The sequence below is a fragment of the Equus caballus genome, chromosome 27, assembly GCF_041296265.1.
Source record: "Equus caballus isolate H_3958 breed thoroughbred chromosome 27, TB-T2T, whole genome shotgun sequence".
Classification (NCBI taxonomy): Eukaryota; Metazoa; Chordata; class Mammalia; order Perissodactyla; family Equidae; genus Equus; species Equus caballus.
The window spans coordinates 20,565,316-20,590,934 of NC_091710.1; the positions used below are offsets into that span (position 1 = coordinate 20,565,316).

The following is a 25,619-nucleotide window of genomic DNA, read 5'->3' on the forward strand; positions in this document are numbered from 1 at the left end:
TTTTCCATGCTGATTTGCATTAGATGCTTGTCAGTTTTAGATATTGCAAAAATCTGGACCTGTCAAGACTTTATCCATAGTACCCTTTGTGGAAGAGAAATTCCCAATTTTAATGTAAGTAAATGAACATGTTTTTTTCCCTGAGTGTGCTTTTTGAGTTCTAACACTCGTTCTTCAAGATTGTTCTACTATAATCTTCTCTGCGAAATTAGTCATTGCCTCCTCTAGGATACTGAAAGAATTTACTCAGACCTCTTTTATTTTGTCCTCTTTAAAGAATTTCTTTAGATATTCTGTCTTGTTTTCTGAAGTCTGACCTCCTCAAGGGTAGGAACTGGGCATTATTCATCCCTGAATCCCCAGCAAAGTCTGACTCCTGGTAGTTCAGTGTTGGTGCAATGAGTGAATGACTCATTTTGGTGGCCCTGTCATTATCTGTATTGAATTCTAGTAAGTCATTTCCTCTCACTCCCACCATGCCTTCCGCTCCCATGGTCTCTTTTGCCCGAAGTTATTTGGAATTGGGGCTCAGACAGAATGAGTCTGCGGTAAGCAGACACTGGCCCCAAGAGATCTGGAAGCATAGGACAGCCATTCAGGGACATGTATGCTGATCGTCATGGAGTGGGAGGTGGACTACAGAGAGAAGAGGGCAAGAGCCCATGGCGGCAAAGGGAGAGAGACTCAGTTTGCCCTGGTTCTTGACAGGCTTTCTGCTTCTGATCACTCAGGAAGCTGTGGAGATCATAAGATACCTCCAAATTCCTTGACCTGGAGAGAGCTTGAGGAGTTTCCTCTTTTTCAAGTAAAACATCCCAAAGAGACCTATTCATATATTTTCCACATACTCACAAAATCATTGCAATTTTCGCATTTTTCAGTAGATATAATAGTAACTTGTTCAATAAATACTTACCATAGCTGGGACGTCGTTTTACTTTTTTAATAGCCACACAAAAGTGGACTCACATTCACCTTGTCATCCACTGACCTCTTTTTATTCTTTAAGTGGGCACTATCATGCTTGCCTCCACTGAAATCATGAGAGTTCATTGCAATCTGGTTTGTCTTTTCCAATCAACAACATTGATCATAGGCATTGCCAAGTGAACTTTGTTACTGTCTAACATGACATTAATCCTACATTATACTTACAGTTGTTGGCATCCAAAATTTTTCACATGAAAATAGAAGACTCAGATAGCAATTTGGTGCATTCGTGGAAGGACACAATAAAGAGGTAGGAATCAAGATCTCTCATTTATCTGTACATGAATTCTATTTTGTGTTTTAAAAACATAGTAAAACCTCACTAAATCAATTCTCTGTAGTTTCACCTTTGTAATAGTTGATACAGTAACTGGTATGAGTAATATTTTATTCAAAAATTTTTCATTGTATAATAACACACAGACACCAAAACCCACACAAAACAAATATATAGTTTAATGAATAATTATAAGGCAGATGTACCCTTGCGATTACCACCCAGGTCAAGAAATAGAACTTTGCCACTCACCCCAGAAGCCACTCCATGTGCCCCCTCACAGTCACGATCCCCTTGAAGTTAATTTTTAATCATATAAATGACAAAAGGATTAGGTAAACAATAGTGCAAATAATTTCAAAGAGAATGTTTACATATATCAGACTAATTTTTAGCACTCTAATTTAAAAATTCTATTTGCAGTAGAAATTTATTATAATGTTGGAATAATCACCACTCTCTATAGTTTACTGTGTGCTCTTTATAGATAGATGATAGATAGATGATGGATAGATAACAGACATGTATATACTCTTAATAATAGTTTTAATATAGTCATGCACCACATAACGACATTTCGGTCAACTCCAAACCACATGTGCTATCGTGATCCCAGAAGATTAGTACCATCTAGTCTAGGTGTGCAGTAGGCTATCCCAACTAGGCTTGAGTAAGTGCATGCTATGATGTTCGCGCAATGACGAAATTGCCTAACGATGCATTGCTCAGAACATGTCCCTGTAAAGCAATGCATGACTGTGTATCTTCACTACCGCCCTGAAAGGTGTTGATTTAGCAAATGAGGAAGTCAAAGATCAAAGATAAAGAAATTTGCTCAAGGGCCAAAGCTAGAATTGAAATCAGGTAAATCTAACACCCCTTTCCAGTATATCCTGCTATGATAATTCTAAGTGGCTCTTATTTGTTCATTAAAACAGGTTTGCCACAATTTATGCAGGTAGTTCTGATGCTGTATGTTATTGAAAGTAAGAAACTCCATTGTTTGTTAAATTATGTAATACAAATATTTCACTCCTGAGAATGGTCTCTGTTCTCAATTCATCCTAGTAATCCTTCATTTTATTTTTAGCATAAATTATATAGACTGGCTCAAAATGAATATATAACGATAACGACTCTTATGGTTATGCTTTCTGTCAGACTCTACGCAGAGCAGTTAACATTGGAGATTTCATTTAACTCTGAAAATAGTTCTCTATAGTCCCTTTTATAGATGAGGGCACAGAGTGCTGCTGGTAAGAAAAAGAGCTGAGATGTAAGCCCAGGTCTTTCTCTGGCCACACCTCACAGTGCTAGCCCCTCCAACACGTGCCCACGGAACACACCTGCTGACTTCCGCGCTCCCTCAGCCGCCAGGGGGACCTGAGCTGCAGGAGTCTTTTTTTTTCTATCTTGGATATTCTTGCATCACTGAACTGAAACTGTAGCAAAAAGAGATACTAGATGAAGCAAATGAACGAACTCCCAATCCTACATGTGTTCCTAAGGCTGTCTTTTGGCTTCCTTTCTCTGATTACAACGTGTCAGGATAAGCGTTTTGAAGGAAAAGCTAGACTTCATCCAATCGTCAATAGACAGCCCTACTGGCTGCAGTTTCCATGACGGAAAAATGATACACAGGAGAAGAGGTACTGAAACTTTCATGTCATACTTGTTAATTACTTTGGATGTTTTTTAAAATATCAAAGAGTGTTATGTCAGAATGGCAACGAAAGAATAACCTGTTCAATGTGAACTAAAGTAATTTTGAATTTAGTTTGTGCAGCAAGTTACGTAAACCTGCCTATCACTGTAAAAGGGCTAGTCTTCTTTGGTTTTCAAAGTCATAACTTAAATGACAACCAAATATGTTAAGTGGCTTTGTAAACACCCTACAATTTTTGCGTGCCCAGACTTGTCTGGTACAAAGTGTACAAAACAGACATGTGATTTATAAACTACAGGGTACTCAAAAGAATACAAAGGAATAAAAGAATCCTCTGTATTTGAATGGGAGCAATACTTTTAAAATATTCTAAGGAAATCTTCCTTGCTACCATTTGCTTGAATTTTCTTTGATCTCAAAGGGACTTGACTGAGGCTGATAAATTATTCCCCAGGAATAATATCTGCATTATTTTTTACTGGAAACAATGCTTGAACCTCCAAATCATTCTGCTTCTATTATGAGAACCATAGAAACCTAGGGTAGAAAGAATCTCAAGAGATAATATAATTTTGGTTTTTAACATTGGGCCTATTCCCTAATTTCTCTGTGCCCATATTTCCATCTGAAAAATGGAGATATTATCATTACTTGAAGGATGACACAGAAGACTGAAGGTTTTTAAAATGTAGTCGAAGTGAATGATACCCAGCAGTGTGTTCACAGAAGGCAATTTTGTTGATCCATGCACTTTGTAAGTTTTCGTTAGCTAGCTGCTTCTCCTGGGCCCGTAGAGAAAGTAAAGAATGCACACCCCAGTGGCCTGGGGGCACTAGAGTCATTTTGCTTTTTCGAACTCTTAAATATATAAATTGGTCACACAGTAAAAGAATATTGCACGATGACCCCATCACCAAGGGTCATTACATTGCCTTCCAAGGGGCTCAGGCGGCAAATCGTTGAGCATCTTGACCATCCCTGGGGTAAAGGCAGTCTTATTCCTGTTTAACAGATGAACAAATTCAGGCCTAGTGAGGTTATGATATGCTCAAATTCAAACAGATGCAGCACAGATCAAAACTGGCTGGGACTCAGGTTTCAAATTCTGTGTTCTATTAACTAAACCGTTACCTAGTTCATTTTCTGTGTATACTGGTGCTTTCAAAATTGTCCCAAAATATGCAGAAATGGAGTCGTCTTTGATTGTATTAAATGTGACTTTATACAAACTAAATCAAATTCAAATTTTATTTTAACTTAAGAGAAAGATGATCTAGAGCCTTTTGATCGGCCAAAATTACAAGTTGTAATAGAGTTCAAAAGGAAAAAGATGATTTGGACCATGAAGTGACTTCCCTCCATTCAGAATTGTTTCAAGCTAAATTTACTCTCAAACAGCTTGAAAAAGCAAACATCAAGCTTCAGTCAAAACTGTCAGCTGGCAGAACAGTAAGTATCTACATTTGTCTTATGTTGGGTAATACATTCAGCTTACCTTTCTCCACAGCTATAATTCAGGACTAGAGTTCCTAAAATTTTATAATCCTTTTGAAGCATACTAGATTTGCCAGGCTCCTTTTCTTTTTTTATAAACAAAGAAAGGGTATATTTAACAAGTATTAAGTTGGCATAAGTCAGAATTATTAATTCCATTTCACTATGGCAACGGGCCACAGGCCAAGTAAGGCATCTAAGAAGGAGCCGAAGACATCCAGAGCCTTAAGTAAAGTTAGAATGCAACTAAATAAGCAAATTTTGAGTAATTAAGTTTCCAGCCACTTTTCTTCCTTTATAATTTGTAGATAAATAAAAATCCATCCTTAGAACTGGCATTACTAAAACCCAGTCTCCAATCCTCTGCAGAAAATGTCACAGGTCTTGAAGATGAAAAGAGAAAACTAACTCTGACGATCAAGTCTCAAGGAAGAAAGGGAGCAACTCTTTTCCCAAAAAGATTTGTTGATAAAAGCCGTGACAGCCCAAACAGGGTGCATGAAGTGTGCCTGCAGTTGGCCAGGCCAGAGGCCCCTTCCCTGTTCTCGGCTGCTGAGATATTTCCTCAGTCGTTGTTGGTTTCTAATCAACAATATCTTCTTGATCCACGTTTTGCTGGTGTACAAAACAGTAGTGGGATGTTAGATTTTGCTTAAGAACTACAAATTATGGAAGGTGGTGACCTAAGTAAATTCAAAATGTGACCCTGTGTTAATTTGCTAAATCTGAATACTGTATAACCATGGAGAAAGGAATTTGTAAGAACGATCACCTGCACCATGACTACTCTTAAAAAATGGAACTGGCCCCTCAAGGTTGTCTGAATACCAACTGGCAAACTTGGAGGTTACCCGCAACCCCTTCACAGTCCCAGGCCAGCTTCCCTCCCTTTGGAATTCAAATAGCTTTGATTTGCTGGCTGTTATCATTAGGTGCAATGAGTTTAAGAAATTGCAAACCAATGAAAATACTGGTATAGCAAAACTAATTTGGAAAGACAAACTTATAACAAGAAAAAGGTTAACCTTTTTAGTTTGTTTTTGGACTTTCCATGCAACCACTTTCACTGATGTGATAAATTGAGATTTAATTGCTAAAAAGTTTTTGAGGAATAATTATATATTAAAAAAATTATAACACCTTAAGTATATGTAATGTACTGTGCTCTGGAATATTTTGAGGAAAAAAATCCATCCTCCTTTTTTTTGCTTTTCGGAGGGTGTAAATACGATACAGGCCGCATGGCAAGGAGCTGAGGGAGCCATCTTGGAAGCAGCTCCTCCAGCCTCCAGCTGAGGGCGCGGCCCCTGCCGCCAGCTCGCATCCTCCCTGCAACCTCCTGAGAGACTCTGAGCCACTCAGCTACATGGCTCTGAAATTCTTCAACTGTGCAACAATAAATGTGTGTTGGTTTAAGCCACTAAAAAAAATAAGTAAAATAAAATATGATATGTTGTTGGGAGTTAACTACTTTCACAAAGTATACTGGTCTGCCAGCAGGAGCTGCACGAATGGTAGAATCACTGTTGCTCCCTGTGGCACTGGGAAAAAACTCAAAAGCGATTAAAATAGGGTTATAGCATCAGCCTGACTGCTTTTTGGGATAGCACAACATTGGATTCAACCTGGTTTAATTAAGTGAACATTTGTTAAACACCTAATATTTGTAAGATACTACGGTGGATAAAGAAAAAACTTGACACCAAACTGTATGTTCATCAGAAATTGCCTTCTTGTAAACCTGCTTTCATACCTCCCCCTGGTTGCCCCTGGCGATATTTCCTCCCATTTAAGCTTCACATTTCTCAATATTGCAAAAGGCCGGGACTGGAAGGGTCATTCACATTGTTCACTTTCACTCATTTGTAAAATGGTAACCAAAAGATCATTATCTGTTATCATCTGTCTTTCTACCTCACAGAGATGAGACAATAGAGCAGGATTGACTGTGCCGTGTTTTAACAGATACGAAACTGTAAAATCACTTTTTTTGAGGAGAGCCAATGCATTTAACAATTTTGATGGAGAAGAGGTGACATTCTGATTGCTAATTTTAAACTAAGATGATGGCGGAGGGTAGAATTGGAAGTGGTACCCAAATGATTAGGTGGACTTAATTGCTTAGATGACATGACTTCAGAAGCCATAAAGGCTATCTTATCCTTAAAACTTACTACTGCTCTCTAATGTCTGAAAACTTCATATCTTTCCAATTGAAGGCTCTTTCTGTTAAAATGCAGAACAAACACTCTGTGAGAAGTAACACTTTAACTGTTATCAGTCATTTATACGTTTGTAGAAGTGTGTTTTAGATTCTCTCTTGGAAGCAGATTTTGATAGAGAACAGAGGGATATTGGATACTGTGGGATGAAGTAGAGAAGAAAGAAGCATGCTGTTATCCAAGACACCTTCAGACACCCTGCCTGTTTTGGAGTTTTCCCAATGATTGGTAAACACAAAAAGTAGAATCTGATTTACTAAGAAATTGATTTACAGATACCTTTTCTGTAACTTAAAAGAAATAATTTCAAGCATATAGAAAAGTTATAATGGTGCAAGAAACTCCTATATACTCCATCCTCAGTAGGTGAAAGCCCCTACTTGCTGTATCATTGTCTCTTCCTAACTGGACATTTATTATGCCCAGAATTTGCTTAGATTTGAGTTTCCACCTGCTATCGCTTCTCTTTTGGCCACAGAACCTCCTTTAGTATTTCTTGTACAGCAGATGTGTTACGGATAAGTCCTTTTAATTATCACTTATCTAAAAGTATTTCGCTAATCTAAACATACTTGTAATAGCCACTTTAAAGTCCTCGTCTGCTAATTCAACATCTGGGTCACCACAGAGTCAGTTTATATTGGCATTGTTTTTCTTGACTAGGGACGACATTACCCTATTTCTTCTCTTGATTGTGGGTCTCATTTTCCTGTTCTCATTCTTGTAATTTTTGATTGTATATTGGACATTGTGGATGATACGGTGTAGAGATTCTAGATTCTGTTATCTTCCTCTGAAAATTGCTGGTTTTGTTCTTGCAGGCAGTTAATTTGGTAGGACTCAAACTACATCTCCTATGGTGGGCAGCAGCTGAAAACTCTGCTTAGTACTTTCATCCTTTTAGCTATTTGCTTTCTGCCAGGCTCCTTACAGTCTCTTATATAGATTTGTAACTCAGGAATCAGCCAAGGATTTGGCAGAATTTATATGCAGATTTTAATGTTGCCCCTTCTGTGGTTCCCTTCTTTCTGTGATGTTCCTCCTCACTTTTCAGGCTCTCTAGAAGCCCTGAACTCTGTCCTGTTCCTCAAACCAATTTCACTGTAGCTTTCTGCTTGAGTTCTGGCTACTCTCGACTGGTGGACTGGGAAATGAGTTTAGGCAAAAACAATATAACCACAAATCTCGACCAGTGCAGTCCTCTTCTTTCAAAGGCCATCTTCCTTCTTTTTTGTCTGCTTAGAGTTACCTTCGAATAGTTTTTATGTTTTGTTCTGAATTCATAATCATTATCTGTAAGAGAGTTAGTCTGACACAATTACTCTTCCATTACTTCAAGCAGAATTTACAAACACTTTTTTAAAAACATAAAAAATGAAACATCAGGGGCTAGCGCTGTGGCTGAGTGGTTAAGTTTGTGCACTCCACTTTGGCCACCCAGGGTTTCAATGGTTCAGATGCTGGGTGTGGACCTACACACCGCTCATCAGGCCATGCTGAGGTGGCGTCCTACATAGCAGAGCCAGAAGGACCTCCAACCAGAATATACAACTATGTACAGGCGGGGTTTTGGGGAGAAGAATAAAAACTAAAAAATAAAACATCAATTCCATAAATTATTACAAGTAAATTAATTCCACAAGTATTTACCAAGCATTTCCTTTGGGCTAGTTATGCTAATAGTATGTGCTAGAAAGCATTTCAGATATAAGAATTATATTAGATTGTAGTCAACATGAATGGGCCTCGTTTTTTAAACCTCAAAACATTAGAGACACTTGCAATCCCTTCCCCCAGAAATGAATAAAGTAAACATACATTTACTTGTTCTGTCATAAATACTCTATATGTATGTGGTACATCTTTTCAAGAAATTCAGATTTCTAAAGCTGAAAATATTTGCTATTAACACCAAGAGTTGGTTACAGTGAAAAATCCCCTACTTTCTTCAGTTAGTTTGAAATTTGTCAACAATTTTTTTTTATAAACATCCCTGGGATGGAGTCACTCATAACAGTGAGACCTCCGTTGTTTCTCTATTTGGAAGAGAAGAAAGAAACTCTGGAACGAGACATATCAAAAACAAAAGAAATGAACAACATAGTGCTCCTTCAGTGTCCTATTTGGGGCTGAACTGCCACCAAGAAGCCTGGACAGTAAGCAGCCTCCCTTTGACTTGTCTCATCTTCCTACCTAGAATGTAGGATATTACTCATCTACATAAATGGCTTAGCTTTTTACTACACCGAAATAAAATAAAGGTAGAGAATACATCAGTGTAGAATCCAGCGCTGAATGCCACGCCTTCATTTTGGGGTGAGAGGTCAAAGACAGGAGGACCATCTGCTGCTGAGGGTTCACCATCTTAGTTCTCTGCTTAGTTCCGCATGCTTACTCCTAAATCCTCATTCAAGGCCTGTCTCGCCCATACAGACTTACAGGAGGCAGAAGAGGAACAAGAAGAGAGGTGGAAAATTTCTCTTGCTTTATAGCTTTGTGTAAATTTGGCTCCGATTTTATTGGGGAGTCAAGTGGGAAATGGATTAAGACTAAGCTCCAGTCGCTGTTCTATGATGCTATTTTGTATACAGGTTGGAGGTAAGCCGAATGCCCTTTTCATTTCCATTTAGTTTCCCAGCACCTGTTCCTAGTCTGTTTCTCTTATTAGAACCAAACTGTCTATAGAAGTTCACACATGTTGAATGAAAAGTATAATTTACTTTTGTCCCTTGTGTCTTTAACTATATTTTCTAAGATCCAGTTAATCTTATCTTAATGTCAGAAATTATTTTTATCGTCACTATTTTATCTCTTATTTCTACTCAATACTTCAAATATTTCTGACATTACAGAGATTTTACCGTAAACCCTGAATCTCATTTTCTGGTCAATCACATACATAACTCCCCCCGGAAGTGTGAGGTCAACAGCAAATACCTGTGCCCTCTGGAGGCAAACTGTTCCCTCAGTGCAGCTGGCGGGCCCAGCTAAACATCAGTGACTTCACACGCTCAAGCCGTGCAGCGAGAGATGGAGCAGAGCTTACTGCCCAAAGTCTGAGGCGTTAAAAAGAGAAGAAATGAGGAAAAGGAGAACACAAGTGTTACTTACCAGTTTATTAGTCATTCCGTTTTTCTTCCAAAGAAAACAGTTCCATTGAATCCTTGGTGGCTGTGGGGGCAGAAGCAGGACCCTCAGCTGTGTTGCTCTGTAGTGTGGCCGCAGGGCTGCCCCCTACCCCAGCTCAGCTGTTGAAGCAGAGAAGAAACTTCAAAGGCCGATTTGCTGTTGTTCCTGCCAGTGGGGGGTGTGGCTCCCATCAGTTAGTTTCAGAGAAAAAACGAGGAGGAATTCATCCTCTCACTTCCCAAGGTTTGAGGCTCAGCAAGGATCCACCAGTTTTCAGTTATGACTCTCCTCTATCTAGTGGGTGCAAATAACAATCGCAGTCAATTTCATCGTGTTGTCTATTTATTTATGTACACTATTTTTACAAACCATCTGAGATAGTCAGTTTTTGTACTTTGTCCAGCTGGTGCCACGAGTCAGCGACAGCGAATAACCACTCTTGCTTCTGCTTCCATTCTCTGCTCGCGGAAACATACAGTGGTTCTTCTAAGAGCAAAGCAAGGTTTAAGAAGATGCTCCCCTGCTGCTCCGCTCCCCCCAGCCCATAACTGCAACTGTTTATAAGCCTTTAGTCAGTTTTTCATTCTTTGTAGAGGCGGTGCATTCAAACTCATTTGTGAGTTAAGAAAAAATTATTCCATTTGGTCAACACTTCACCTTGTACTATATATACATTTTTGAATGATATAAATTCTAAAAGTAAATGCAATTTCCCTGAATGATTTTATTTGGTCTAAACCTTTTCATTTAAAATTCATATTCTTTTCTTCACAATCATAAACAGGAAAGGAAATAATGCTTGAAATATTAACTCTACCTCTTACAATTAAGAATAGCTGTGATTAAGGCTGGCCTGGTGGCAGTGTGGTTAAGGTCGCGCACTCTACTTCGGTGGTTCGAGGTTCACAGGCTCAGATCCTGGGCACAAACCTACACACCACTTGTCAAGCCAGGCTGCGGTGGTGTCCCACATACAAAATAGAGGGAGACTGGCAAAGATGTTAGCTCAGGGACAGTCTTCCTCAAGCGAAAAAAAAAGAGGAAGATTGGCAACAGATATTAACTCAGGGCCAATCTTCCTCATCAAACTAACCAAAAAAATAGTTGTGATTCAAAAACTAATTCTTTGACAGTTACATGGGCAGTTAAACTTCCCTGCCACTACCCGAATCAGCTTTTAAATAAATATGAAAAATTAGGTAAAAACATTTCATTGTACAGTACAAAATGGTACAAGATATGAGAATCTTCAGGGAAACTTATTATGCTAAAAACGTCTAAGTAACTAGACAGTTACATTAAACATTGATAGTCACACGACCGAAAAGCCAGTTGCTAACAGCAATACAGAGGTGCTCATTTATTGAGCAGCATGTCTAATTCCAGTGTGGCCTAAAGACGACTCTTCTGGTGGAAACGAAACTGTGGAATTAAAAAAAAAACCAAACAACCTCCTAGGAACACACTTAAGGGGAAAAATTCCAGTCACAGAAGCTTCCTCAATTAGCAGATGGATATGCTCCTTGAGGTGGAAAAGACAGTGTACTGTGCAGGTTCGGAAGACTCGAAGATAGTTAATTCAATTGAGGAGTGGTAACAGCAGCAATCAGAACACAAATTAGTCTGTTATCCATAACTACATTTATCACAGAATACAATCTAAGAGGAAGTTATTCCAATGACTGGATTTCTATTTTTTAATTTTACAAAATGCTCAAATCCAAGCTGCATAAGCTCCAGATTCTCACTTCCAAAGATATGTTTATACTCCTGACCGATTGTATCCTGAAGAAATCACAGATCGCAGGTAAAATCCCCATCCTCGTTCTATTGTGTCTCCCTAGCTATGTGCAGACTCCCTGTGTTCAGGCTTTTTGAGCCATTATTTATTTGTGTAACAAATGACCAGGAGATGCAACAAAGCGCACAGAAAAACTGAGAAAAAGTCACAAGTAAAATGCTTTTATGGAGACAGAAGTTTTAAAAAAATGCTGTTCATGATCTAGCGGAATTAGGAGCTGGCTGCCATAGTGTTTAACACCTGCACGCGCTGCTCCCTTTCTGAGGTTTCATTCCACCGAGAGCTGCACACTGTCAGCTTGGTTTTGTGGCTGCTGATAGTCATATTTCCTTGCTATTAAAAACAAACAAAACAGAAACAGAAAAAAAGAGAAAATTAATAAAATAGCAAAATAATTACTAGCTAACATCACTAAATTACAGTCCAGTCATGATTCTCAGTAAAGAATTAGCTTAGAATGAAACAACTTCTCTTCATTAGAGGAAATTTATTATACTTTGTGATCCTCTAACTTCTCAGCACTGCTTATATTCATTTTTATATGTTTATTACCTTTTGTATATCAGGATCATTCAGAGCTTTAAAATATAGGGCAGATATTAATTAACCTATTAAAATTAAATTAACATTTTGTAATTTCCTTCTTTCCTATCTCCTACGTCATCTTAAGATAAGTTAACAATAATGCTTTTTCCCACATCAGAAGGAAGTGGACTACATTTTAACTTATAAGCATAACAGACTTATTATTGAACATTGTCATTCATATAAACTAGAAGAAAAAACCGTTATGCAATTCTGTATTTTTCCATACTTCTGAGAGAGGCTTATTGAAGAAGAATGGTCTTAACCTGAAACTAGAGAAAGTACAAGGCTAAAATCTTTATGAATGTCATTTACTGCTTAGCTTTAAAACTTGCCTTCACGAAGTTTTTACTAGCCAAGAAAGAGATTCTGTTTATGCTACTCAAGGTGAATCCAGATTTTTGCGGCCTAAAGTTTAGACAACTCTGGGAGTCCTTTTTAAGAAAAAGAATTTTGTTTGCCATTTCCTCTTGAACTGCACACTTTGTCAGGACTAGACATGTCACAAACATTAAGAATGATCCAATGTGATGGGATTCGTTAAATGTGCAAATCTACACATACGCTCACTGTTTATAAGAATAATGGCTTCCAAAGATGTCCTCATCCTAGTCCCTAGAATCTGTGAAGATACCACCTTACAGGGCGAAAGGGACTCTGAGGATGATTAGGGTAAGGACCTCGCCAGGGGAAGACTACCCTAGATCACCTGGCCCAACCTGATCACATGGGCCCTGAAGATCAGAGCACCTTTCCTGGCTGAGTTTAGAGAGAGAGGAGACATAAAAATGGAAGAATGACCAGAAAGATGCAATGTTGCCGGCTTTGAAGATGGCGGGGTGGGGCCACAAACCAAGGAATGTGGGTGGCCTCTAGAAGCTTGAAAAGGCAAAGGAACAGCTTCTCCTCTGGAGCCCCCAGAAGGAAATGGAATCCTGCTGACACCTTGATTCCAGCCCCGGGAGACTCGCTGTAGCACTTTTCCCCAAAAAACCGTAAGATGATAAATTTGTGTTGTTTTAAGCCACTGAATTAGTGCTAATTTGTTACAGCTGCAATAGAAAACTAACACATCTTACAAACACAGGAATTGTGATAAATTTTCTTTCATGCAATTGCCATCAAAGAAGAAAAAAACCCATACACTGGGTTTATAATTTATCCTATTGAATATATTACCAATAGGAGATAACTTCTGTCTTGACTAGGCATCAATGAAAACTTAATTCTTTACTTAAACTTTCCATACAGAGCTTCCGGCTCTGTATCTTTTTTTTTCAAATACTTAAGTTTTCTTAAGGATTTTTTCATTGTGGTAAAACATACATGAAGTTTGCCATTTTAGCCATTTTTAAGTTTACAGTTCGGTGGCACTAACTGCATTCACATTGTTGTGCAGCCATCACCATGATCCATCCACAGAGCTCTTCTGATCATCCCAAATGGAACTCTCGACCCACTGCACAATGGCTCCCCTGGCAAGCGCCTTCTACTCTCTGGCTCTAGGAATTTGCCTCATATGAGTGAAATCAGACAATATTTCTTCTTTGTGACTGGCTTGTTTCACTACACAATAAGAATAATTATGAAGCATAGTGTCTTCAACGTTCATCTGTGTTGTAACATGTGTCAGAATTTCCTTCCTCTTAGGGCTGAATAACATTCTATTGTAGTCACATACCGAATTTTGTGTGTCCATTCATCTGTCCAGGACAGTGGAGTTGTGCCCACCTTTTGGCTATTGTAACACTGCTATGTTAAATTAAGATTTACTTCTTATTTTGAACTGGTAACACAAGCATACGGTACAAAATGCAAAAGGAACAAGAGGAAACAGTGCAAAATGTTACCTCCTCCTACCTCATCAGTATTGCAGCTACCCACCCAGTTCCTTTCCACAAAGAAAGTGCTGTTCCAGTTCTGAGGGTAAAATTTATGCTGAAGAACTTTTTAAAGGTTCTACTTGTGTAAGATATATATGTACATATATTTTTTCCTACTTTTCACCTGAAATTCCACTCCACCCAAGATATATACTAGTAACATCTTACCAATCATTCTTTCTTGTTTATTTCTATGCACAAACAGACATTAAAATTTTTTTTTTTGTTTCCGGTGAGGAAGATTGGCCGCAAGCTAACATCTATTGCCACTCTTCCTCTTTTTGCTTGAGGAAGATTATCCCTGAGCTAAAATCTGTGCCAGTCTTCCTGATTTTCTGTGTGGGATGCTGCCACAGCATGGCATGACGAGCGGTATATAAGCCTGTGCCCAGCATCCAAACCCACAAACCCCAGGCCGCCAAAGCAGAGTGCGTGAACTTAATCACTACACCACCAGGCTGGCCCCTTAAATTTTTACTGTAAAAATGTTTCTTTAAAAAATGTCCAGTCTTTTTTCCTTAAGTCCCACACTGTCCCTATCAAGGTAATGAATGTTAATAATCTAATGCCCATCTTTCCAAGCCTTCCTCCATGCTTGCACGATTCTATAGAATATTTATACTATAGGTAGATAATACAAGGGAGGTTTTGGTCATTTGATTTTAAGAGTGGCATCCGAGAATATATTCTTGATATCTTGCTTTTCTCGCTTAACGATACAGCCTGGAAACTACATCTCCTTCTTTTAAACGGTGGCATGAAAGGCTACGGCTTACAGGCACAATTAATTCTGGCTCTATACATTTTAAACTTTGCTTATCCTCTACTACCTACACACTTCTGGTTTCAGTACTAGAGAACATATTGAGACACAACCTCTGGCCTGGCACATTGATGTCACATGCTCTATTCCTGGAAGCCATTCCTATACTGCTTTGGCTTGCAATAATTTAATTATAATAGAAGTGACTGCAAACTCCCTAAATACAAAATCCAAACCTAAACTAAAAGTTGCAGCATCTTGACTTTCCCTTAGCCAGATCCCCAAATGCTCTTGGCCACTTCAACGCCACTCCGTATGAGGGGAAGTGCAAAGGAGGGCCAATCAGAGTAGGAAGAGGCAGCAATCTTAACTGATTCTTAAAATAGCTAATTTTTGCAAACTGCACAGAAATAGGATCACATGCACACACTGCTAGGGCCCTCTCAGGGTCTTAGAAGGGTCCTATACAAGTAAAGGTCCTAAGTATTAACCTCATGCAAATCTGCCTTTGTCAATACTGTATTGAACATCTAAAACAGGTACTAAGTTTCCATTACCAACTATTTCTGATAACCTTTTGCTAACTGGACTCAATTCCGAAAAATCTATTTAATCATGCTTATGTACGCAGTTAAGCACAGAACATACTTACAAATGGAATACATTTCCAGTTGCTGTCTTAAACGAATTTTGCTCATTGTGTCATAAAAGTTGGGCTCTGACAAAGTTTCTGTTGTAGGTGGCACACTGAATATCCTCATAATTTTCCTTTTATTCCTAAATCACAAACCGAATGCAGAAGAGAGATTTGTATTAATATCTACAGGATTGTAATATTCTCATGATCATAGTAATCAGAAGCTACATTAAAAGGACTTAAATGACAGTAAGATCATCTTCTGTTTTGTCTCTGTGAGATGCTTCCTTGGCTCAGGTATTCTTTCTTTCACTAAAAAGTATGCAGCTGTACACGTACAGCCATGGGGCTTTACGTGTAAGAAAGTAGCTGAACGCATCCACCAATATGACAGTCACATACCCCCACTGTGCTTCCACTCTCTCCCACGGAAAGCCTGATGTTGTATGGAAAGATGCACAAACAGCTCATGTCATCCAAATAAAGTTAAATTACCGGGTTAGAGAATAAACGGAATGTGAGCAGACCTCAATGTTAGAAAATAATAAACAAACATATTTCTTAAATACAATAGTATAGCCTCAGTAGAACCAGCTACTTAAAATGAACGACAGTGTGTCCCTGCTTTTAAAACAGTGGTGTAGGAAGGAGGTGGCAGCTATTTTCAGAGGAAAGTTGTTACCGGAAGTGGACAGTGATGATCTGTGGCACCTTTTCCCACCCACCCTGCAGAGTCTAGGCAGCCAATGGGCCAGCTGCTCCAGGGGCCATGCAGCCGGCACGGGTGCATCTGAGAGCAAGTGCAGGCTCTGAACTATTCACCTGGCCAAACACAATTATTTGGGGGTTACTAATTATTTTGAATTATCGAATGTCTTTCTACCTTGGTAGAGGATACCATGAAGCATGCGGCTATAAGCGACTCGAGTTTCTGTAGAATGGACAGACAAGTGATCAGATAACACCAATATTGTGCAATAAGTGCCATGCTATAGTCATGCACAAGAAACAGAAGGGAAAGCTTGAAACGTGTGAAGCGAGAACTGCTGAACACGCAGGCATTAGTGTCTGCATTTCAGGGATGTCGGCCAAACAAATGTGCTCATCCAAGGATGACAATGAACCCAGGCTGGATGATAAAACCGAGCTAGATAAGAAACGATAGAATGAGAGGACCAAGGAGCTGGTCCGGGCAGGTGCTGAGAGTTGCACTTAAATCTCTATCTCTTAAAGCAACAGAGTTTTCAAAGCCAAACTTTGGTGTCCAGGGCTCGAGGACAAACCTGAGGAGACAGTGCTTTCACAGCAGAACAAAAATGCTGACGAAATTATTTCTGTGCATTTAATTCAGATAAAACAAACAACCTGCAAAACTGTTAAATGCCCAGTTTCTTATCTACTTTGAGATACTCAAAAATTACCTCTTGGCATACATGAAGAGACCAAAGCTAACAAGGATCACTACCAAGTAAACGTTGGTGGCTTCGTTCCAGGCCTCGTGAACGCTGTAATCAATTGAGCCATCGTCACCCATCACTCCGTAACCTCCAGGCATGGGGCTGTAAGACAGAAAAGAGAGCACGGCTTCTTTGAGTTAGGAAAGAGATGGCCATCTGGAGAAGGGCTGGCAAACATATGGCCTGCTGGCCACCTCCAGCCCACCACCTGTTTTCGTATGGCCCTGGAGCCAAGAATGCTTTTACATTTCTAAATGGATATACATCTTAAATGGTTAGAAGGATCTATATAATATCCTCGATTTTTGCTTCACGGCCCTCCAAAGCCTAAAATATATATAATCTGGCCCTTTAGGAAAAAGTTTGCCGAACACTGGTCCAGATAACTCAGGCACGTATTTTCCCTTATTTTCAACTTTGAAACATTACATCTTCTACACAAAGGTTAAAATTTGGGATTAAAAAATCTTATTACTAAAAGGATGTAGGCTGAAACGTCATCACACAGTTTCCACCCTGTAACTATCACCCAGAAGAAAGCCACCCAGTACTTTAAAACACAGACCCGGACAAGCGGCTGTCCCGGTGACAGCAGCCTGGAGAGGCCGGGAGCCCTAAGGGCACGGCACAGGCCTCCCCCGGCAGTCGGATCTGGTTGTGGCCTCCCAGCCAAATGTGGTTAAAGGAAGCTATGAGATAAGAAGTTACTTTTTGCTATTTACACAGCTGTGACTTCTATTCAAGGAAATGCATTCTTTGGACATTCCCACAAAAGATAAGAGTGGTAATAGCAAGTGTGTCAAACAGCAAGCAAAGAGTAATGGTTTCTTACTTGTATTTGAAAAGTTGATCAAATTTTTCCTTAAAGAGAAAGTTCCTCCCTTGCGTTAGACTTAAAGGCAAGTCTAAGTAAAATGACCTAATATGTGAAAGAAATACAGAGGCACTGATTTAGACATTCTAGAAAAAGGAGAAAAACTGCACAAAGATAGGTGATAAGTGTGCTGCAGTGTCTAAGAATAAGATGGCCATTTTCTAATACCAAGAAAAAGAGTATCTGGAATATCCAAGAAATGGTGTTGCCATTTTTTTCTAGACATCCTACACTGATGGCACAGCAGAAATTCTTCCACAAAAATATCTTGCAATCTCTCCTGTAAGCTTCCAAAATGTTCTTTAATGTAGATTTGGCTCAGTGAGTTAATAAGCGTATATTAAGGGCAGAATCTGTTTTCTTTCTTATAGCTTGCCTTGCATAAAATGAATGAAATTTCCCCTGAGATGTGCTCCTAAGCCACGTGGTATGTGTGCCCCTTTCTGACATGTGAAGTCTTTGTCACACGTTGGGGGATATACTGTATTCATTTACAATAAAGTGAGTATCATAAATAGGCATTTAACTTAAACTCTAGCCACTGAGGGCAAGAGTAATTTCCCTAAAACATCTATTGATGTCTGATGAATATAAAGACTGGTCTTGTAAAAATTAGCCAGCGAATAATAAAAACAGAACTTACTTTAAATTATAAAAATTCATAGATACATGATCTAAATATTATTTAAATATTAAGCCATACTCAATTCCTAGATATTAAAGACTGGCTATGTATTTTTTTCCCCAGGAGAATCGGAGGCACAGGGGGATTCGGCATATTCACGGTTTCAATTCTTCTTTCTTAAAACTGAACTCCAGAGTTTCTCTGAGTCTAACATTAAGATTTATAGTGAGTAATCAGCCTACTTTACAAATGGAAACTTTTGGAAGACCAGAGACTATAACTGTCTTTATGCTTTATGGAATCTAGAATTTTGTTGGTGCCAAAATGTAAAATATCGACTGTGTTTCTGACAAAAAGAGATAACTTTAGCTGTCTGATGTGAGATGCTGCGGAAGGTCTGGGCTGCAAAGGTGGCAGGATTCAGAAGTGAGAGTTATCGATAAATTGGGGAAGAACAGGGAACGTATAGCAACGGCCACTAGAACATTCTGCAGATGCCCTTTGTCTGACAAATTACAAAGGTGTTTCCTACCTGTTTTCTAACGCCTGAACGGATCTGAGCCAGGTTAATTTCTTGCTTCAGTTTTTCACAAAATTCTGTTCATGTGCCACTCAATAAACGGTGTATTCCCACAGGACTTGTCTTCCTCCTGCTACAAATATGCCAGTGTTTAATTATATGTACAGAAGGACTCGGAATTACTGCTGACCCAGAATGGTAAAATTTTAACGTGAATTATACAACATATGTTATACAACTCGCTGGTATGGAATGACACTAGCATTCCCCAGTTCCAGGGACATGCACTGGAGTTATTTTTAGTAGTGGAGTTGTGAAAGACCTGCGCCGAGGGCAGGCCTTTCCTGCCCAGTCACCCATCATGACCAATGGCATGAGTTCCAAGGACTGCCAGGAACAGGGAACGGCCTTGTGCAGAGTCATAGTAAAGACCCACAGCCCACATGCGGCCTGAACTCTGACCATCCCCGCAGCAGGCCCCAGTCTAACCGAGGGCACACGTGCACACCACCACCGCCGCCTCTGGAGTCTGAAGCGAAAGGCCTGGGGGCCTTACAAGGGTTTCTTCCTGGCAAGTTAAGGCTAAAGACCACCATCTAGACAGCCAGCCATGTGCGTGGATCATCATTCAGGGCTTCTGAGAAAACTGAAGTTTTCTCACATATTTTTTCCTGTACAGTAACGCTTGAACGATTTCAGCAAGGAGATGCTAGGACGAGCTGAATCAAGTCCCAGGTAAACATCAGTATCCAGAGATAAAGCTGCCAAAACGCGACAAATAGGGCTTGGTTTTAGTTTGGTAAACTTTCAGGTGGAGAACTAGAACTTTTCGGGCGATCAAGTGACTGTAAGCTTTAAAATTAGTGCGCTGATTTGGGTTCCTGATACCAAGTCTCGGTGGTTCTAAAATCGAGTATCGCTTGTCATCATGCCTTGAATGTTAGCACTTTTGTCCCTCACTTGGAGCTCTGGTACTTTGATACAAATTCAGATCAGCATCAGTTGCGCAGTTCCACGCGTTCCTCACAACGCGCCCCATCCCCGCGTGAATGGGACTTTCTCGCGGTCCCCTGACCCAGCAGGGGGGCTTTCTGAAGCAGCGGCGTGCCCGCCAACAGGCTTCAACCAGCGGGAAGCGGACACACCGCGGGCTCCCGCGCTGCGCGGCCCGCAGACGCGCCTCCCTCTCCCGCCCCGCTGGCAGGCACGCAGGCTCCCTCCGACAGAGGGAAGGGGGCGGTGGCGCTGGCCACAGGGCTCGCCCCAAGTCCCACAGGCTCGGGGTGGAGCGTCAGGGCTGTCACACGCACCTGCCTCCCCCACCTCAACTCCTCCGGCCCTGACCCCAAGCTGGTGCGACCTGCTCCTCCCGGAAGGAAAGCCAGTCGAGCGGGGGGAAGACGCCACCCCGGCCCGGGCAGCGCCGGGAGACGCCCGCTCCCCCGACCCCGGGAGGCTCCGGCGCGCGCGGGGCAGGCCGAGGCGCCTGGGGCCGGGGCGGGGCGGGGCGGGGCGGGGCCGGTGACGCGGCGCGGGGCCCGGGAGGCGCGGGGCGCGGGGCCACTCACGCTGCTCGCTGCGGAGGCGGCGCGCGGCCGGCCGGCTCGCTCGGGCTCTCCCTGGAGTCGGGCCGGACGCGCGGGAGCGGCGCCCGCCCGGAGCGGACCCCCTCTGCCTTCGTCACTTCCTGCCGGCCCGGCGGCTTCCGGACGCAGCGAGGAGCCAGGTCTTTCTCCCCCGCCCCCCTCAGTTGTGAATGCGAGAGACGCCGCGACGGCCCCGGTGCCGCCCCGGGCGCGTGAGTGGAGCCGGGCTCCTTCCCCCCGCCGCGCGCCCCCGCCCGCCCCGCGGGCTCCCGGGGCGGTGGGCCCCGCCCGCGCCGCAGGTCCGCGTGCGTGTGGCCGTCGCGCGCCGGAGCGGGCGGGCGGAGCGGGGACGGCGGTGCCGCGCGCCTCTCCCCGGCCCTCCTCGGCGCGCGCGGCTCGTGGCGTGGGAGGGGGAGCTGCCCGGTCCCGAGAGCCGAGGCCGAGCTGGGGCTGCGAAGACCTTGTTTTTGCCTGAGGAGGGCACAGGGTTGCTTTTCAGATTTGCGTTCATATTTTCTTAAGAAAGCATATGCTCTCCAAACTGCTTTTCCATTTTCCTTATAATAAATGATGCGTGGCTGAGACTACTGAAGTGTTTTAAAAGCTGCAGGTGCCCAGGACGCTGTAAATAGTGTCAGTTTGAATGACTTTTGGGTATTTTTAAACAATTTTGTGTAGGGACCTGAAAGATGTATTTTTTAGCGAGAGGTAGGAAATGAGTTTATATAGGATTTCAGCATCAGTGTTGGAGTAATCAGATTTCAGTGGTTGGTGCAGCCTTGCAAATAAATGGCCACTTGTCCTTGTGCTTGAGTCTTAAGTATTCATTTTGAGCTAGTTCTTTAGGATCAGCTGACTGCTAATTGTAATTCATAGTAGACCATGTAGAGGTTGTATTCTTAATTGATGAGCAGAGATAAAAGCTAACAGTTAACACTATACCTCTTAGCGAGTTTTCTCTGCTTCTTTGTGGATCATTCTGGTACAGTTAAACTAACCTTTGTCTAGATGAAGAGCATCACTTGGTAAAATAATGCACTAGCTTTGTTTCTACCATTAGTACATATTAGCTTATATATGGGTAATCATATGTATAATTTTTTAACCACTTAGTTTGACTCTAAAGTTGGAAAATTAGGGACAATAATAATGGGCAATGTTGAACACTGTTTGTTTGCCAGGCCTGTGCCAGATGGTCTCCATGCTTTATCTCATTTAATCTTCCCGGATAACTTCTTGCATAAGCATAGATTGCTCAAATATCTTTGAATACACGAGTTTGATTTGAATGTGTCCAAATGTGGAATATGTACCTTAATTACTTCTGTTTCTGCTTCTGTAAAATAAGGGTGTTGGCAATATAAAATGACTCATGGAGTAAATTAATGTGTTTTTCAACTTGAAAGAAAGCTTTAAAATTGCATAGAGCTGCAATTAGTCCCTTTCTTTGGGTATTCAGTAGTTCCCAAAGCCCTGTGTCTCCTATGTATCCAAGTTCCCGTTACATCTCATTGTCACCCAAAGAACAGGCTATGCGAGGACAGAGGAAAAGGCAAATGTTGGCAAAGCCTTTATGGCTCCTTCTGAAAGGCCCTCTCTTTCCATATTCAGTTTCTAAGTGACATGCCTAATTAAGGGTTAACAAATGACAATGAAACAGGAAGAGTAATTTTCCGGTACCAAACCAAGGAAATGAAAAACTGGGTTGACTGTTACTGTGTCGATGAGTCAGACGTTCATGGGTATGTGAATGTAAAGAATGTTAGATCATCTACATTGTTGGGGTCTACCTGTTTCAGTTTGCCTTTAAATATCTTGTACATGTAATTCAGTTTCAAGTCCAGTACTTTGTGCATTAAGTTTTTAATTGGATTTAAATAAGTATTTTTGACTTCCTTAATCTGTTTATTTTGGCTGTGTTTCCAAGATACAATTTAAGGGTTTATAGAGTCATAACAGTGATGAGAATGATGGTGGGGTCTAACAGTTTGCATCTTGTAGGAGTAGAAGTGTTTGAAAGGAGTGGGGAAGATGAGGGAAGTGCTTGGAAATGTGTCTTAGTTGTGATTAGAGCATATTGGACCTAACCTGTCTTCTGATTCTAGAGGGCCATCGTTGGAGAGGAAGAGATTGTGCATGCGCTGCCAGTCAGCATTTTCCTTTACCTAGAGGCGTTCTCTGTGGGGAGGGGCTGAGTGGAGAGTTGACCTCAAGTCTGGATGGATGGAAGGATGGAAGGATGGAAGAAGAAAAGGATGCACTTGTTGTTTCTGGAGTTAATGCTTCCACCCATCGTGACTAACTGATACTTGCCACCACATGCGTCTTCAGGCACTTTCCTAGGAGATATTTGATACTTATGGGCAGGTGCTAGTAGATGAAGTAAAGAGGGGAAAGAAAGGAGGGGAGGAGACGAAGCATAAGGGTACACAGCACAGCATCAGTTGGCTTTCATTTGGGCAGTTTAGGAACTGAGCCTCTGCGATGAAAATCATCCCAATAATGTTAAGTGTATGTGTTCATAAACTTTTACAAGTTATTTGTGTCCAGAAATATGGAGACTAACCCTTTAATGTGCTTTATAAACAATGAAACATGTTTAGAATACAGTACATGAAAAGTTAGTGACTTTTGCATGACAGCCGTTTCTGTGTGTTTGTCCTTGGAAACTGGAGTGACTACGATGCCAGCATTGGCTCCTGTTTGTAGGGCATGTAAGTGATGTGTTTCATCAGATTGGAAGACAAGCCCTTCTCATTCCTTACTTCAAAACTTGGCTCTCACACGGGGTGCCCTTGAAGCCGGTGTCACTCATTGCCATATCCCCACAGCCTAGAACAGAGCCTGGTGTATGGAAGGTGCTCAGTAAATATTTGTGGAATGAACAAAAATCCATTGGAATCATCTTGGCTGGTTTTTCCACTAGTGAAGATCTCACTTTACCTTTCCAGGCAGGCCCACTCAGTCTTACCCTCTGCAGAGTCCGCAGCCGGTGAGAAGCCCTTTGAATATTGCCTGTTTATACCACGTACTTTGGCATTTAATCTTTTATAGGTTTATATTGTTACATAAGTGTTTCCTATGTTATGTTTCCCCACCTAAAATATAGGCTACTCGAGGGCAGGAAATATGTATTTCTACAGTTCTGTGTTTGACAGCTTCCTTGTGCATGCAGTATAATAATATATACAGAGTAGGTTTAAATTTACTTATTGAGTGAATATTAGATACCGTGGGGGAAGCATCAGAGATGCTCACAATGTGGTCCCAGTCCTCAAGTAGGTAGTATTTTAGTTGTGCAAACATTGTGTACACGTGTGAAACAGTATGAGGATTTGGAGCTAAGTAAAACAAAGTAATACGTGTACCTAACGTTTATGTAGTACTTAAAACGTGCCAGACGCTGTCCCAGGTGCCTTTACATGTTAATCTATTTGACTCTCACAATAATCCTTTGATTGCTTTATGGAAGGCAGAAGACAGGTCTAAAAGCTGACACAAGTTTCTCAGCTGTAAAAGGTGCTGTTTTTCGAATTTCAAAGTAGCCTAAAAGATTGCAGTGACTTTGAGCTGCAGAAATACTGCTGGATTTTCTAGATAGAAGAGGTTGATAATGAAATGGGTAAGGGTGCACTGTATTTGGAAATGACTAAAGGCAAGGGGAAAAAAACTGAGTTTTGAATCTGAAAGCTGAGTGAGGATTTTAACTCTTCGTAGGTATAGAATTCTAGGACAGTCATTCACCAAGACACGGGACAATGACTGTTGAAGTTACTAATTTAGTGTCAAAAAATTTAGGTGCAATAAAATAATATTGAATGACACTTGATATCTTAATTCTTTTCTTTTTTAAGCACTTACTAAATTTAAACCCCTGGTGGTAGTAATTTAGCTGAGTGTGTTACTGAAGGGTTCCTGTGTACTTCTGTCTGTTGGCTTTGTCCATATGTGCAGTCTTGATCCACTTTTTCAGCTTGTCTCCGGCAGTAGAGAACACTGTTGGGGCCAGGAGGCCTCTTCAAACCAAGTAATATGTCTTTGGTGGAAAAAACACACAAAACTGTGCTGTTGATTTGGTGACAGACTTGGAGTGGAGTCAAACAAAATCCAGCCAGAAGAAAAATGGTATCCTCTGAGAGCCTAGTTTTGCATCTCTTGTCGGGAGCTGACAGTGTTGTTTGAGGGGTGTTGGGCATCAGCAGAATCACTGAATCTCAGTGACTCCACAGAGAGGGGAGTACATACGTCACCACACCCACGGTCCAGGATCAGAGGAGGAAGTGCCCTTGAGTGAAGCGTGGGCCACAAACCTGGTTAGCAGCTGGGCAGGACTCACGCTCTGCAGGTATGGTATTCTGTGTCACAGATCATTTCTGCTGGGCAGGAGGTCATGTCATTTATCTTGAGGGTAGCTTATAATTTGAGTCGGTGAAGCAGTGACATATGCTGCTGTCATTTTCACATCACATATTTTGGGTTGGCCTCTCAGGGGAGCAACTTGTAACTGAATATTGTCCCAAAGTTGTGTTCTGTTTAAGTATCTGAGGAAATGATTTGGAAGATTTGAGTTAAAATGATCTATATTGAAGTGTTTATCCAATTGGCATGTTAGCCTTCATCTTAATTTTAGGCTCTTCTCTGAATGGGGGAGGTTTTAGGGAAAGAGAAAATGATACACCGTTTATTTAAGCCTCTCAAGCTGGGATAGTTTAATGAAATCTCGACTCCCAGTTTTATGAATTTTAGGGTTGTCGAGCTGGGTCCTGAAAATGGTCTAGCGTGGTAGTTCTTTAAGTAGGATGCTACATCAGAATCACCCAGGGTTTATTTTAAAAGTAACAGATGTCTTAGCCTTGCCCCAGAGATTCAGATGCTTTGGAGCTGGGCCTGGGCATCTGCATTTTAGACCAGCCTCCGGTGACCTATGCCCCCCTCCCCCTGTGGGGAGAACCACCCCTGCATTTTATAGATAAGAAAATCGGGGCAAAGTCAAATGATTGCCTACAGCTGGTTTAGTGACACTAAGGTTTTAATCACCAGATAATATGTATTTCCAGAATTTTATGGCTGAAAGAAATTTTCCGGGTCATCAATTTGCTAGCTCATTTTA

At 41.2% G+C, this 25,619-nt stretch overlaps 2 protein-coding genes across 31 annotated transcripts in view; one reads left to right on the plus strand and one right to left on the minus strand.

Annotated features, from left to right (window-relative positions):
• Positions 1 to 1,422: 1,422 nt before the first annotated feature.
• On the minus strand, positions 1,423 to 20,630 carry SMIM19 (small integral membrane protein 19). 11 transcript variants are annotated; one of them, XM_023630906.2, is made up of 6 exons: positions 20,492 to 20,630; positions 18,936 to 19,053; positions 17,737 to 17,823; positions 16,869 to 17,006; positions 15,463 to 15,587; positions 10,103 to 11,912 (listed from the first exon to the last, which is right to left on the minus strand). In XM_023630906.2, the coding sequence occupies exons 4-6, from the start codon at positions 17,000 to 17,002 to the stop codon at positions 11,848 to 11,850; spliced, it is 324 nt and encodes a 107-aa protein (XP_023486674.1). In that variant the 5' UTR covers positions 17,003 to 17,006; positions 17,737 to 17,823; positions 18,936 to 19,053; positions 20,492 to 20,630; the 3' UTR covers positions 10,103 to 11,847. The 11 variants fall into 11 exon arrangements, 10 of the variants coding, with proteins under 10 accessions (XP_023486674.1, XP_023486673.1, XP_070109462.1 ...); XM_023630905.2 differs by having other exon boundaries at positions 18,936 to 19,056; XM_070253361.1 differs by lacking the exon at positions 20,492 to 20,630 and adding an exon at positions 20,234 to 20,372 and having other exon boundaries at positions 18,936 to 19,056.
• SLC20A2 (solute carrier family 20 member 2) overlaps positions 19,311 to 25,619 on the plus strand; it is a 106,676-nt gene continuing 100,367 nt past the window's right edge. For 3 of the 20 annotated variants that reach the window (XM_070253356.1, XM_023630888.2, XM_023630900.2), the window contains exon 1: positions 20,850 to 24,854. The gene's annotated coding sequence lies outside the window, so the exon portion shown is untranslated. Of the gene's footprint in view, positions 19,659 to 20,456; positions 20,650 to 20,671; positions 20,809 to 20,849; positions 24,855 to 25,619 lie in introns of those variants that run through there. The other 17 variants (XM_070253343.1, XM_070253349.1, XM_070253359.1 and 14 more) reach the window with 15 other exon arrangements.